The sequence below is a fragment of the Cavia porcellus genome, unplaced genomic scaffold (genome assembly GCF_034190915.1).
Source record: "Cavia porcellus strain 051 isolate PalLab524CR breed Dunkin Hartley unplaced genomic scaffold, mCavPor4.1 scaffold_9, whole genome shotgun sequence".
Lineage (NCBI taxonomy): Eukaryota > Metazoa > Chordata > Mammalia > Rodentia > Caviidae > Cavia > Cavia porcellus.
The window spans coordinates 23,340,042-23,356,860 of record NW_026947492.1 but is presented as its reverse complement, the minus strand read 5'-3'; the positions used below and the strand labels follow the sequence as shown (position 1 = coordinate 23,356,860).

Genomic DNA, 16,819 nt, shown 5'->3' with positions numbered 1-16,819 from the left:
CCAAAGGTCCCCCTTTACTTTAAAATATAAGAGGCTGCATCCTTGAGGAGATTTTGTTTGGAAATGTCTCCTACACTGGGTTAGTATGTGTTTAAGAAGAGAGGAGGGAAGAAGGGTAAACCTCTTCACGTGGTAACTCGATGGCCACAGCTTTGGTACTGACCTATTCACTACTACTACTACTAATAATAATAATATTAATACATGGATGATAAGGGCCTTAGGAAGAGTCAAGCTCTCCACAGCCACTAAATCTATGTCATGTCTCCTAAATGCCACCCTTGATCTCACAGCAGTGGGTGCAGCTGGGCAGGGAAAGGAACTCTTACTGAGCACTACCATACTTATGTCTGACTCCTCACAGTGATAGCATATGCCCCTGAGATTCAAATTCTTTGATTCTTGGCCATCCTCTTTCAATACCAGGCCACCTTCCAAAACCCAAATACAATGGGGACTCTCATATCAGACATTTTGACATTCTGGGCAATGTACAGTCATATACTGTTAAAACCGCCTGCATCTTCCCAAGTGTGTTAATGAACTAAGCCCAGTGTTGGCTAAATTGTCTAAAAATAGTTACTATTTATCTCAAGGCCACTATGGCTTTCAGGTCGTGGTGTCCTATTCTGCAAGAAAAAAGCAAAAGAGGCATTTTCGTTCTTCATAGTTCACAATTTTTTCACAATAGAAAACAATATGTTTTGATGTAGAAGCATTACAGAAATATGTACACAAAAACGTTCCACGTACTCTCCTCCAAGGAAGACAAGTGGTGCTCACAGCTTTCTAAAAGACAGAAGAGGCCCTAGTTAGACAGGCTCTGCCTGGCCTGGAGGAAGGTGGTACTCGGTGTCAGTCAGGTAGGAAGAGGTAAACAGTTGTGTTTCCTGGGGAACAGCATGGGTTGAAATAACATGGCATTCTGAATCCACCAAACACTGAAATAATAAGCCCTCTACTGAGTCCACATCTCGAACCGCTGAGCCCTCCTGTGGACCGGGTGTAGTGCCAGTGCCCATCCGAGCTAATCCTTCCTAGAACATAGGCCAGGAGGTATCTAAAGAAATTCCCATCTCTAAACTGGATGGGTCTTTCTGGTCATGGACTATAGGAAGGAAAACAAAAGCCCAGGTCACATCATACCCAATAATAGGAAGCCATAGGAAACAGCATGTTGGAAGATATAGAAAAATTGGTGTAATTTAAACCACCAATTTACCTCAAAAACACCTATGGCTTCTAAAACAAGATGGCTCATTGGAGCTTTTTCTTCAGGATGAGGGGCACAAGGCTGATCCTAAGTTGTGTGTGTTTATGGGGAAGTATCCAAACTTTCAATATGTTGTTTATATTGTGCAGTGTTCAAATCAGGGTAAACATATCTGTCTCTTCAAACACTTACCGTTTCTTTATAGTGAGAACATCTAATATATTTTCTTCCGGCTCTCTAAAATATATGGTACCTGATCGTTAACTACGGTCACTCCATTATGCAAACTCCCACTAGAATATCTTACTCCCATGTACGGCTTAGACTCATCCGTGAATCTCTCTCCAGCCCTCCGCCTCGCTGAAGCTCCTTCAGCTCTAGGAATCACTATTCTATTCTCGGCTCTTATCTAGTCAACTTTCTAATATTCTGCATAGATCCAAAAGAAATGAAATCAGTGTGTCAGAGACATCTGCAGCTGGGTGTGGTGGTTCATTCTTGTAATCCCAGATACTAGGGAGACTAATGCAGGAGGATCACAAATTTGAAGCTAGATTGGGCAGCTCAAAACAAACAGGCACGGGGATGCAGCTCAATGGTAGCGCTCTTGCTTAGCACATGGAAGACCCTGGGTTTAAATGCTGCACTGCAGAAAAAAGATAAAGACATCTCTACTCCCATGTTCAGTGTGGCACTATATACAATGATAAGAAGCAAAATCAACCTAAGTGCTTGTTAACTGATAAATAAGCACAAATTTGTTGTACAATGGATTGTTATCCAGCCACCAAAAGAAGGAGGGACCAGAGAGATGTCTCCACAGTGGAGTGTTTGCCTAATGTACCCGAGGCCCCACCTTTAATCCCCATCACCAAAAGAAAAAATAATCAATGAAATCCTGTCAATTGCAACAACATGGATGTCAGCCAAGTCTTGGCAAGTGTCTATCTAAGGATATTGTGTATTTTAAAGGATGTGTGCCTTCCTAAGTTTACAACTTTTTGAATAATTCAGGCTGAAGAGGGACCTGAATGGTTCCAGAAACCAATACTTTGTGACCTGGGAAATCAGGTACAAGCACCTGGTTCTTCTTAGGCACAAGGCACAGACGCCGAAGGTGATGATGAATGCATTTCACAGACACGGACTGAGAGAAAAACCACTGCTGCTCATCTGAAATCTCCAGACGGCTGCAGGAAGCCAGCCTGTTGCCTGGGACAGTTCATAGGGAACATGTCCAATGACATTTGGTAAACTTTGCTGAAAAAATAACGTGAAAGCTTTTCCTAAACTTCTGGGCTAATGAATGAAAAGAACCTCTGAGCAAACAAAGGACCAGGCTGAACTCATACACCAAAGCCAGAGGAAACATGAGAACCTGTCTTATTAGGCAATCCAAGTACACTTAAAACTAATCATTACCATCAATCACACCATCGAACCATTTATTAACAGCCTAATTAAGCCGAGTGTGAAACGCAGCCCTGTAATTGCAGCACTCTGAGAGGCTGAGGCCGGACGATCAGAAGTTCAAGTCCAGTCTGAGCAACTCAGCAACTTTGAGATCCCATCTCAAAATAAAAATTTAAAAGGCTGGGAGTGTAGCTCAGCACAAAGGCCCTGGATTCAATCGCCAGCACCATAAAAGAAAAGAAAGAGAAAGAGAAGGAAACCTCATCATTTTGGAGTCTATCATTTGGCATAGACAAAGGATGTTCCAAAAGACCTGAGTCATTCTTGCTCATAAAGTTGGTAATGGGGGAATCATCTAAGTTTTCAATTAAAAGTTTGAGATTAAATTAAAAATTTGAAAGCCAAATAAATTACAATTAATTAGCAGTATTAAATGAGGTACAAATCAGCATTATTGCACTGTGATAGCCTTCACACCGAGAGCCAAATGAACAGGGAGTCATTCATCCACTAATTGCTACCTCATTACTGTTGACAGCACTATTGTTCAGTTTAATTATTTTTGGCCTAAACCCTTTAGCCCTTATGAAAATCATTAGTAAGAATGTATGTGAGTTTCTCACACCTAGCTCAGGTAGTAGCTCCACATACCTTTCACACTAGTAATCAAGGCCCAGGGTCTATCCTAGGCTGACACATGACAACGATCACAACAGAGCTATAAACAGAGTCTGATTCACGTCCACCCCCCCCACTGCTGTTATTTGCATGTTGTGCTGACACACAACTTAAAGACACAGTCAGGGGTATAAGCACAGAAGCCTGGGAGAAGCTGTGTGGAGGTTTCTCTCCCAAGACTGGGGTAAGATGTCATTCGCTGGAGAAAGGCCATTTGCTGTTAGGGGAAGACTGATCCCTACCTCGTAGCTATAATGAACACAAAGGAAAAAAAAAAAGCAAGAAATAAGAACACAGTCTATTGATATCCTGAAAAATGTTGCCAGAGTCTGACATTAGAATCAAAGATCATAGTTATTGACATAATTCCTTCATCTCAAAGGTGCTCAGATAAGTCATAGAAAACAAAATATGGTCCAGAACTGAGCTGAATAAAAAGATCATATAGTCCTTATACATTTTAGAAATTAATTTGGATAGAACTTAAAAATTTTAATACAAATCATCATTCGCCTTTTCTTTAAAAGTCTTTGAAGACTCTATCTTCTCATGTCAAAAATTTCCCTCTCATACTGTAATGCAAGGAAGTTCAGACAGATGCAGCTGCCCGTTCCCACCCAGCCTGCAGCCTTGGACATGGAGAAGAGCCACTCTGGACCAAAGGGGATGGCGGCCTTCCCTGCCCTTTCTGGCTTCACCACCCTCTCTCTTGGGCCCCTCTGCCTTCCAGCCTGTCCACTGGGACACCCTTTAACTGCTCTTCACATCTCTAGGCCTTATTCACAGCCTTCCTAAAACATACTTTCCATCTTTGCTCTGTCTTAACGAGCTCCAAAGACTTCCCCATGTCCACAAGATAAAATTAACTCCAAGAAGTACCTGTCAGAACTCTTAGCCAACTGAGCTGGGCCCCAACTCATCTCTCCAATCAGACCTACCACCTACTCAGCATGGGAGAAGTACACATCACCGTGCCTCCTTCTCCTGCTCACCTTTGTCTTACAGATGGTGGTAACCAGCTTAGCTCAAGAGCCAGGCAACCTTACCTTTGAGTTTAACTCCATCACTTAATACTTTGTGTGACCCTTGGTAAATTTCTTTACCCTCGATAAGCCTACTAAGTTTTTCCACATGTAAAACAGAGATAACAATAACACAAATCTCACAAAGATAGCTTGAGAATTAAATGAGCTAATCCATGCAAATGCTTAGCACGGTGCCTGGAACATAGCAAACACACACTGCACATTTTTTAAATTACCAAGTCAGTTCTCAGCAGTTCTTTAAGACAACACCTAAATTGTATTTGGATGAGAGCTTATCAAATATACTCAAGAATGTCTCTACCAACTCCACTGACCTTTCATTTCCAAACATAATTTCATCTGTTCTTCATGCTTGTTATTCTTGTTTTCCTCTGCCTAAAACGGAAGTTTCTTCAGAATATGAACTATGTGTTACTCCCAGTTCCCCCTTAGAGCATTTTTTCTGGGCCAGACACATAACCGGCCCTCAGTGAATAGCCTCTATCCCAAATACCAGCCTCATCTACATTATATTTCATAAGCTACCTATTTAGCATTAATAAACATCTTATTTAAATTATGAGTCTTAATGATCAGCACCAATTGAGAACCTTCAAAGGACAGAAATCCTATTCCACATCTGACTCTCTTTCACAGAGATGCCATTCCAATGAGTCTCAGTCTTAGGTGCATATCAAAGGACCTTGGGAGCTTTTAAAAATGTTAATTCTGATGCCTCACAACCAGGGCTTTGATTAATTTGGCCTGTGGTGAGGCTTCGTGATTTTACTGTGCAAGCAGGGTTGAGAAGTAACTTACCACCAACCACAAATCACAATTCAAAAAACTCCTGTTGATTTATTGATTGGCAAACTTCTGGAACCCAGTGAAACCTTCCCGGCTTCCTGTCCATGGGTCAATAAACCTTTCTTCTTTAAACTTTCTCTTACATGGGCTTCATCCCAATTCTATTGTTCTATTCCTTATTCCCCCCAGAACATTATTAGCTCACAATTTAGTTACAGGATTGCCTTCCTGGCACAGCTCTCCAAAGATTTAAGCACTATTGGTTGACTCTAACTTCATGATGTCTGCACTGTTCTCAGTTATATCCACGCTGCTAGTCCTCAGCCACTTGGCTCCACACAGCCTGCTACCAGACCCCGAGAGACTGTGGACACTGTGTGTCACCCCAGGTGAATGTCCTTGGACATAATCTTGTTATAACCCAGGCTAGCCCATCATGTGGCCACACTGCTTATCCTTTGAAGAGAAGGTGATTTCAACAGTCCACAACTCACAGGGGCTTTGAGCTGGGCAGAGTGAGACAGAGCAGAGAACAAAAAAGTGGAGCGGACATCTGTGTACAGAACCCTGAAGTCAACCCCAGTGCAGTTCAGCCCTTCCAGCTCTGGACACAGACACACATGGTCCTCCACTGAGACCAGAGGGCCACAGCAAAAGATCTGGTGGCACTGAGACTTATGGATCCCCAACAAAACAGCTTGCTCCCTATCTAGACACCCCCTGGAGCAGGCCACCATTGAAGGGACATATGCACATTCATTCATGCACACAGCCCCTCCTGATCCATGGGGTAAAGTTTCGTTTTTGTCATGAAGAGATAGCAAGTCACTGAATCTGTGGAAAGCCTCAGACATGAAGGTCAGAACTCAAACAAAGGGAAAGGGCATTGAGGTAATTAGAAACGATCAAGAAGTGGAAGACAAACATAGAAAACCATCACTAATGCCCTTAGAAGAAATACAATATTGCATTCATGAAATAGGATGCCGTTTTACACAAAGGACAATTAGTGAACAAGAAAGAACTTTTGAAAAATAAAAATTTAACTTAATTCAGAACAGGAAGCAAAAGTTGGAAGGAAGATAGAGTTGATTTGAAACTTCAAAGTAGGTTAAAAATACAAGGATGCAGTATAGAATGTTCACAACAGTAAAGCAAAAAATGCAGAATATTAACAGCAGCTTGGGTACCACTGTAAACATTTCTGACTTATTTGTGAATGTACATATGCTGTGGCTTGGATCGTGAATACTCCTCCTTTTTCTTTCTTTTTCCTACCTAGATGCCTCCAAGCAGGCAGCTTCCTCTGCCGTGTGCTTCCACCGCCATGGAGTGTGCCATCACAGGCCAAGGAGTCATGTGCTGATGCCGTGAAAATAAAAATAAACCTTTCCTCTTTATGAATTGTTTGAGCTCAGGTATTTTGACACTGTGACGGAAAATTAACACATTTACCTTTTCATTTATCCTTGTCACAATTTCCTCTCCACATTATAGAAGAAACTACGAAGCCACAGCCTGACAGCACAGAATGAGGGTCAAGTGCCAAAGCTTTGTGGATAAAAAGGTAAGAAAATGAGAAGATCCACAAAGGAACTGCAGTATTCAACTAACAGAAGAAGGCCAGAAAGGAAAGGAAGAGAAAAAACTATAACCTAAGGAGTTATCATAAAATATCCCCAAACTGAAGACTAATTGAACAGAAATACCAGATGCCCTTAACAACAGACAAAAGACTCATTGCAGTGTGCTAAAATGTCAGAAAACTGAGCAAAGAAATAAAGTCCTACAAGTTTCCAAAGGGACCTGAATGAAGAGACACAAAACCAGGCCATGTGCACTTTTGATATAATAATAAAAGCATAATAAAAAACAATTACTGGAAAAAATTTCTCTAAGACAGAACTTAACTTTCCTTAGCTCTTCCAAAGTTGCCACTTTGGCAAATGGTGAACGGACAGCGATTACCTTGTAGATCATGCTTCCTTGTTACTGCAGCTGCCATGCAAAAGAAAAATGCATCTATTGTGTAGCCAAGGCTGTGGAGCATGGATGTGGAGTGTGGAAGTGGCACTTCTGGAATAAACTATTTAAAAGTTGTACTTGACCCTTTAAAAAATTAAAGAATTTACTGAAAGCAAATATGCAGGCCCAAGTTGGAGTAGCATCCTTAAGCTAATAGCTAGAATACATGGACTACCTCCCCCATTCTTCATTAAACGCAAGACAGAGGAAAGTAAGCCGGAAGGAAGACGTAATATTCCCTTTCCCAGGAAGAGCATTAAATTCCAGAGTAAGCTGCCTTTTGAGGCAAGAAGGTTATTTTGTTTTGAAGGTAAATTATTAAAAGGAGAGACAGGTTGCTCAAAATATTTCTAAGAGTGCTTGTATCATCAGCCTGGTGTCTCCTGGGACCCACTTAAAACACTTCACGTTCTGCATGGTGAATACAACATTCCTCTGCTCAGCCTGAGAGCCACGTGGTGCGCACTGACAGTCCTTTACTTAGGAGGCTGAGGTGGGAGGATCACCTGAGCTAGGAGTTTTGGGTTGCAGTGTGTTGTGTAGATCGAGTGTCCACATTCAGTTGGACATCAAGGTCACTATGGTGACCTTGTGAGAGCCAGGCACCACTAGGTTGCCAAAAAAGGGATGAGCTGGCCCAGGTCGGAAACAGGAACAGAGCAGGTCAAAACTCTCAAACTGTGAGCAACAAAGGTCTCTGCATGAACCTCTTAGGGTTTCACGTTCAACATTTTCTGAAAGTTTAAATGAAAACTTTCTCATAGACTATACAGTCCAAAACACTGACTGAGCATGGAAGTCAGAATAGATGTACAGTCTCTTAGGGAGCTTACAGTCTATATAGAGAGAGAGAAAAGAAAGGATGCAATAAATGTGTACCCAAATACAGATTCACGATGGGGGGCATGCACTGTGAAAGAGATTGCTGTGCTTTAGGAAGTGTCCTATGAAGGCCCATGTGCTAAAGGCTTGGTCCCCAGAGTGGCTCCCTGGCAATTTCTCTTGTGGAGGTGCTTAAGTCATTGGAGGAGGTGTGCCCCCGCTGCCCTTGAAAGCGATTGTTGGATCTCAGTTCCTTCTTCATTCTTGTTTTCACTTCCCATCCACAAGATGAACAGTTTTATTCCAGTTACGTGCTCCTGAAATAAACGCCACCAAACCATAATAAGCCTTTCTTCCATATAAATTGATTATCTCAGGTATTGTGCAAAGGGGAGAGAAAGCTAACAGAGATAAACAGGTTGAGTAATAGAGCCTGATTCTATACCTGCTGAGGTTTGAGGGTTAGGAGGTGAAGGACGGACCAAGTCTCTGAAGAGGAAACATTTTAGAGCTCTGAGAATTAAAGAGAAGCAGCAGAGAAAAACTGTCAAAGATAATGCACCACATATGTGAAGGATTAGAAATATGGGCAGATCTGGCATATTCTAGGAAAAGCAAAGAGGATGTGGTGAATAGAACAGGAATTAGGAGACCCAGGCAGGGGTCTGGTCGTGCAAGGTCAGGCAGGCATTGTGAGCCCCATAGGTGCTTGTCAGCTCTCCATACTCAGATTGATTTGCTGCTATCTTCCAGAGCATGTTAGGGTCTTGGTTCAATTGTATTATTTCTTTCTAATTATTTTTATCTAGAATTTAACTAGAAACAAAAATTATTCTTATCAAATCTTCCATGTCACAAATAAAGGTATTACACTTTATGACATAAACAGCACTTTTAAAGCTTGAAATGGGCTAATCAACCTAAGTATGTCTTCCAGGGGCTTTGGCTTAGAATGCAGTCTCCAGCATGGTGGAAAAAGCTACCCTCACCTCTCCATCTTCTTTGCTCATCCATGAATGCACTCCTCTGGTCCCCTGGTCCTCTGGTCCCCTAGTCCTCTGGTCCTCTGGTCAAGCTTTCAGTCATCCAAGTACCCCAGGTCTTCCCACACCCGGCCCCCTTCCGTGTTGCTGTTTGGCTCACCCAATTCTCCTTCTTCACCTGGTTAGCTTTGCTTCCTGTTCCAAACTTTAACCAGGACACCAAATTCTCCAGAAATACTTATCTGACTCACTCCACACCCCTTTCCATCAAAAGTGATGGGTACACACCCCACTTTTGCTCGAGTGTTTCCATTATGAGACTTTAACACATTAGATTGGTAGTTTCTGTGTATGGATCTTTTCTACCAAGTTGAAAATGAATTTTAAAACCCAAAGCTTTAACTATGTCCAAAGCTGTGTCTTAAAAATAGCATCTAGAAGTGGGCTGAATATTCAGTAGACACTCAAGATTTACCAGATGAGTAAGTCTATTACGTAAGTATATAGCATAGATAACATGTAACAGTTGCTTGTAGAGTGGGAACAGGTGAAAGAGAAGGCTTACCCTAGTTCAAAAAGAGCTAAGTCAGGTTGAAGCTTTGTTACCACTAGGGCAAAACACAGACTGTGCAGACAGTGGAGGATACAATTGTTGGATCCAGGTCTTACTCAAGATTTGACTCTCCCGACAAGGGTGCCAAGACCAGAGAGTTTTAGACAGTGTCATCTCAGACATTGCTATGGGGACTACGTTATAACTTTCCAAAATGAAAAATGCTGTTCATATTCACTAGCATTCCTAGTTAAGTAGCACTATCCACAAAACTGAGGCTTCAACACAATTGATGCACACAGCTGTGATCAGACAATACTTGAGATGCTGAGGCAGGAAGATCACTAGTTCAAGGCCAGCTTGGACAATTTACCCAGACTTTGTGTCAAAAATGAAACTTTAAAAAAAGTTAGGGCTACATCTCAGAGTTACAATGGTCACTAAATGTGTATGAGGTCCTGAGGTTGGTTTCCATCACTGCAGAAAACATAAACCAAAAAGAGACACTTGACTTAGGCTTACTGGATGTGTCCAGTGAACATGTATGGAGTTTGATCTAATATAAATCCACAGGGGGATGAGCTGTCCTCCTCCCCACCAGCTGACCTCAGAAAAGGGTGGCAAATGCAACTGTACTCTTTGAAGACAGGCCCTACAGTAAGTGGGAGATCAAATAAAGTGACTTCTCAGGTCTTAATCTGTCATTTCTGGTCATAGGTCACTGTGAAAAGCAGGTTGTCCTAAAAACTGAAAGCTTTCCTCTATAGTCAAAAACAAGACAAGGATGTCCATTATCATCACCCCTGTTCAATACTCAGAACTTTAGCCATTACTCAAAACTTTAGCCAGAGCAATCAAGCAAGAGAAAGAAATAAAAGGGATTCATATAGAAAAAGGAAGAAGCCAAACTAACATTATTTGCAGATGACACAATCCTTACAGACTCCTAACACTATTAAATTCAGCAACGGATAGAACACAAATCAAAAGTCACATAAAAATCAATAGCCTACACAAATAATGAACCTACCAAGAAAAAAACTAGGAAAACAAAACCATACACAACACAACAATCTCAAAAAAAATTAAATTCTCAGAAATTAACCTGTCCAAAACAGTGAATGATCTTTAGCATGAAAAATAGAGTGAGAAGCTGAAAGAAACTATATACATAATAATTGAAATAGTTATACTACTGATTTTTCTAAGCTGGTTGAAGAGAAAGGTTTGTGCTACTATTGTTTGGATAATTAAATGCAGATGTATTGCACTCGGAGTAACTGATTTGAAGATAACAATACACAATGTATATACCATTGTTACCCCTAATTATTGTGTTTTGAAATTTCATTTTTCTTTTTAAAATAAGATAGCAAAAAAGAAAAATACGATAAGAAGACCAGAGAAATCAAAGAGGTCATCAGAACATGGAAGGCTATATAGATAGGCAGAACCAATATTGTCAAAATGATCACGCTTCCAAAACTGATACACAGATTTAATAAAAACCCAATACCAATACAAACCAAAAATACCACTAACATTCCTCACAGACTACAAAAAAAACAATATTAAAATTCTTATGGTACTTGAAGAGACCCAGAATAGCAAAAGCAATCCTGGGTAACAAATGCAAAGCAGGAGGCATCATAATCACAGATTTCAAGTTACAATACAAAGCAACAGGGCTGGGGATTTAGCTGAGTGGCATAAGTGCCAGCTGGCAAGCATGAGGTCATCAGTTCGATCCCAGTACCAAACCAAACCAAACCAAACCAAACAAAGATACAGTGACTCTTTTTTTTAAAAAGCAGCATGATACTATCACAAAAACAGACATGTATCAGGGGACAGATTAATGGACACAGAAAAACCCCACGCACATTCAGCCATTTGGTCTTTGACAAATAGGCCAAAACACACTCTGGAGAGAAGATAGACATTTTAGCAAATAATGGTGGGAAACCTGGCTATCCACATGTGGAAGATTGAAGCTAGACCCATGTCTCTTATCATGCACTAAACTAAAAACAAAATAGTCAAAGATTTGAATATTAAAATAGCAACACTTCCCCTGTTGGAAGATAAAATTAATAAATACTGATCAAAAAAAGAAGTACCAATGGCTAATAAATACATGAAAAAGTATTCAACATCTGGTCACCAGATAAATTAAAATAATATAGAGATTCCACTTTACTCCAGAAAGAATGGCTATTACCAAGAAATCCAATAATAAGAAATACTGGTGAGGATACAGAGCAAAAGACACCCTTCTGCCTTGTGGTAGGAATGTAAACTAGTACAACCACTGTGAAAATCAGTGTGAAGATTCCTCAAAAAACTAAACTTAGAAATTTCACTCAAACCACCTATTCTCCTTTGAAAGAGTTAGAGACATCGTGCTGCACTGATCTGTGCACGCCAATGTTTATAGCTGCAGAACTCACAACAGCTAACTCTTGGAAGGGCTCTACATGTCCATCAACAAATGGATAAAGGAAAGGTGGTATTTACACATCATGGAGTACCACTCGTAGGAAAATGGATAAATCCTGAGACTATAATATTACGTGAGATAAATCACATACGCAACTTAAATACTGTCTAACCTTTCTTACAGGAGAAATTCAAAGTATATATAATTTTAAAAGCAGAAGAAAAAATAGACAATCAGAAACAAGGAGAAAGGGAAGAGGATCTAGAGATAAAGGAGGAGGGAAGGGAAAAGAAGGACAAAAAAAGGAAATATGTTCTATACATGTACCTACTTCCCACAATAAATGTAACCGTTATATCCTACAAACATGTACTGACAAACAATAAAGTAAAAGTTTAATGAGTGGGCTCCCTCCCGAGCCCAGACAGCAAGAAGGGAGGGTCAGTGTCACTCACAGCCGAGGCTGCTGAGCCCCGACAGCCAGAAACACGGACAGCCATTGTGGAGTCGGATTGAAATCTGAGTCACACCCAGCCACTAACACATGGGTAACCCTGAAGAAATTAACCTATTTGAGATCCCTCCTATTTTTTTTTTTACTAAACTGTAGAAATGAAAACATAAGTAAAACAGTACCCCAGGCTTACTCTAAGAATTAAGGAAATTTATGTCACTCACCAATGAAGAGTTCTTTAAATTTTCCCTTAAATTACAGCACAAAGACACCAGAGGCACACGTATTTATCACATATGAGGACCATCCATTCACTTTCGTTAAGTATTTATTTACAGATTATCTCATGCAAAGCACTCTGCTGTAGGTATAGAACATAGGTAACAAACATTCTCAAGCAAAAACCTCTGGAGAAATTCATACTCTAGTAAAGAAACTGATCAATAATATACATAGGTGACTGAAGTCAGGCAATCAGTTAAGTGTAGGACAAAGAACACAGCATGTGGGTTTTGGATGGGCACAGTGGCAAAGCCTGTGACCCTAACACTCTGGGAGGCTGTCGCTGGGAGGTCACAAACTCAAGCTCAGGCCACAACACTTAGCAAAATCCCGTGGAGGGAGTAGCACCTCTGCCTGTGTGTTCCAGGAAGAATAGCGTGACATGGTAACAAAGAGGGCTGCTCCGGCGGAGGAGCTAGGTAAGCATTACGGGCAGGGAAGACCTCGTGACAGCACCTGCACACAAGAAAGGAAAAGTCACGGGCGATAAGCAGAGACTGACATTAAAATGCAAATCATATTTCTTCTCTTTTGGCTTTGGAAAGTCATCACTTGTCTACATTCTTCTGAGGACCTAAGAGATATGCCTGAGCCTTCGTTCTCTCACACTTGCCACATAATCACATTTTATCCATCTTTGTTCGGGGTACAGTTATATTTATCCATTAGGAGAGTGTTAGGCTATCCTGGCTATAATGGCCTGAACTAAGAACATGAACATGGCATGGCTGTGAGCACTGGTCAGAGGCGGGGAGGAAAGGGGAAGAATAAAGCACGCTCCAGAACCCAGGCATGAGCAAAGGGACCTATGACGATCCTGTGAGATAAACGATGGGTGTCCAAAGAAAGAGGAGGAGAGGACAGAGGGTGAGTCTGGTGTCAGACTTCCAAATTCTATCATTCAATGTAAATTTGTCTGTATCAGAAAATCAACTCAGGTTCCCTCCTCTGGGTGTAGGTAGCCTATTTTGGGCATTCAGCGAGGGCTATTTCACTGTTCTCCACAGATGCCTCTCAGACACGGTGAAGTTATACCCTAATAAAACCACCATAAGTTAAATATATTATAAATTGAAAGTGCACTTGGCATACAGAGCCTACCAAACATCATAGCTTTGCCTGTCCCACTTTAAATATGCTCAGAATACCTATATGAGCCTAGAGTTGAGAAACACCGTCTAACTCAAAGCCTGTCTTATAATAATACACATCATTTAATAATATAACATGTTCAATATATATCATTTATCAAATAGTGTACTGAAAGTGAGAGGTGAGGTGGTGGAGTACTATACTTCCACATTACTTCAAAGTCAGAAAAGTCATGAGGTGAACCATCCAGAGTCAGGGATCTTCTGTAGTTATAATTTCTCACAACTGACCTATGTCCAGGGGGAAGAAATATTCTGCCCAAATTCTGTAAGTCTGGGGCCTTAAAGCCCTCAGAGCATTAAAAGAGACAGGATTTAGCTGCATTAGGTCTGAAATCTCTCTCAGATCAAGCAAGGCTACAGCATGCAAAGGATGGATCAAGAGGATCCGCGTATGAATGTATATATAACCCACATATTCTTTGCATACTTCCAAATTGCATTGTTTATGCAGCTGCTCGCAAACTCGCCTTCTCTGTTTATTTTCGTCCTTAGGGGAAACAGAGACGAGCGCTCTGCCTATTAGGCACAGTGAGATCAAAGAGTCCCCTTGCAGCCTGAGAGAGCACACCACTCAACCCTTCCATCTGAGCAGAGATCAAAACGGGACTGCTGCCTTGGAATGGCTCCCTGACCAGAACACCTGCGACGGCACCTGTCGGCTCCTCCTTCCGCTGCTCACACCAAATGGCCAGGCTTTGCTCCCCCTAGAATGAAATGCGAAATGACACCAAAGCTCTCAAAACAGAAAAGGCATTTCCCACTAGGTTGACTAAGACAACACTTGTATCAGAGAGCAGGTTGCATTCCTGTTGATCTACCAGCCACAGGGGGAGGTGGGACTCAAACAACACACACACACACACACACATCTCTGAAAGGTCAGCTGACAAGCTAAAGGTTATCCAGCAGTCTGTAAGTGGACCTGGGATGTAAGCAGATGGCAAACACTTGCTTTCGCTCTTGGGCCAAGAGGAAAAAATTGACACCCTCTGTGTTTTCTTTCCCCATCTCTGCTATGTCACCTTCTTAATTGGTTCTAATGACTTGGAGCATGACTCTAGAGTGACATTTATTCCCGGCACCATTTTGGTTGGCGAGAGACACAGGCCTGCCCTTCTAAGCTATCAAATGGTGCATTGTTCACCTGCGCAGCCTGAGGCTTCCCTCGCTGCCCTGTCCAAGCTCAGTGGGGTTTGCTTCAAGGCATGGCAATGACGATGAGAACTGTAATGGAAGGGCTGGGTGGGAGCAAGTGTGGCTTTGGGTCCCAGGAGTCTTCCCTTTGAGAAATTTCAGGGTGAAGTGGATACCGGCTCACCTCTCACGGAGCGTTCATGAATCGTTTTGTAGAGTAAGTTCCCAGTCCAGTACTTTAATCCATCCTCAGGGTCTATGCTTACAACCACTGACCCTGTATGTACAAGAAATGGAAAAGTTGCATTTGATCCAAATTCCAGTTGTGAGTGAAGTGACCAAGGCCTCTCCATCTCAGCAAGAATTAGGGTGAGGAACTGGCAGCTCCAGCTCCACCTAAAACCGTCAGCAGGAAACACCAGTCTGCTGTTTGGTAAACATCAAAGGGAGAGTGGGCAGGAGGGGACACCTGGCACCATGGCCACTGGCAGGTAAGCAAGCCGAGTGAGGACTGAGGCCAGAGGCTGTGGGACACAGGGAGACACTGCAGGCTGGAGGTGAAGCTGAGAAACCAGGCGTGGCCTCAAGGAGGAGCCGGGAGGGAATAGCATTGAGAGAAAGACCCAGATTTAATGAAGCAGATGATTCAGTGTAGGGGATCACCCCGTTTCCATGATTGAGTCTGCAATCCTGCCTTCCTGTATCCACTTCTATCTCATCCAGCACCTGTTCTGCAGGCAAGAAGCAGGGAAAGGAAGAAACCATTTCTAAGTGGATGACTAGCAGTGAGTAGCCTTCCAGGCAGCCAACTCCTGACAAAGAAGCTTGAGGCGGGTACAAAGGCCCAGAGCTGGGGGCTCTGGACAGCAGGAAAGCCGCAGGAGAGGCGACTGCATCTCAGGGATTGATGCACTTTGTTCCAGGGGCACTGTAAGCATTTCCACAGCTCCCTTACACAACCACCTGTCCGAAAGGGCACTGGTGCTGGAAAATGACTTACAAGCTGCCTCCTTTCCTGAAGTTTATTTACTGCTCCCACTTGGCTCTCTATGTGGTCTAACCACTTTCCTCCTGGAATGTTCTAAGTTTTGATAGACATTAAGCTACTTGAGGACAAGGACTTGACTCATGGGCTTTTCGTGGTTCTGTTTGTTTTGGATTTCGGGGAGGTTTTGTGGCGGTTGTTCTGGATCTCCCTCAGTGGCTGTAATGGTATCCTGCACACTTCAGCCTTCAGTGAGCGGTTGTTGGCAAACTGATTTCTCCCGTCGAGAGCTTACTGGGAACCTCAGACAAAAGGAGGTCAACCCTCTAACCACTGGTTGCACCTCAGTATTTACAAATATAGTGAATAGTTTCACAAATAGCTCACTTTTCTCTTTATAAAATCCTAAAAATGAAAGGAAATGATTATTAAGTCCTTTTTCACAGATGGGGAAGTTGTCACATCTCGTATTAAGTAGTTGCTGGCTGTGCATGAATTTTTACATTCACCCGCTTGTTCATCCCAGCAGCTGTTGAATGTGTATATAGACTAATTTGTGACACCTGGTAGTTTACATTCACATTTGCCAATTCAAAAACCATAACAATCCTGTGTGATAAGCACTCACATGCCTCGTTTAGAGACAAGGAAACAAGCACTCAGGTACTAGATGATTTGCCCAAGTTAATACACTAAGAAATGGTACTCAAAACACTGCTGTGTCTCCAAAGCTATAGGCTATTATTAATAATATGCAACACTGCTTCCCAAAGAGACCTCAAGACAGAGTCAGGCTGAAACGCCAAACTTCACAGCTCCAGAAAATCACCTCACTTCAGCCCACACTGCTA

The 16,819-nt window shown here is 42.1% G+C and overlaps 1 protein-coding gene across 2 annotated transcripts in view; it reads right to left on the bottom strand.

Annotated features, from left to right (window-relative positions):
• Positions 1-16,819, bottom strand: part of Barx2 (BARX homeobox 2) — a 72,779-nt gene that overhangs the window by 30,060 nt on the left and 25,900 nt on the right. Inside the window, exon 2 of one of the 2 annotated variants that reach the window (XM_063256068.1) lies at positions 15,168-15,260. The exons of the other annotated variant lie outside the window; for it this stretch is intronic. Within the exon in view, the coding sequence (XP_063112138.1) occupies positions 15,168-15,260 (93 nt within the window). The remainder of the gene's footprint in view (positions 1-15,167; positions 15,261-16,819) is intronic. 2 annotated transcript variants of the gene reach the window in all.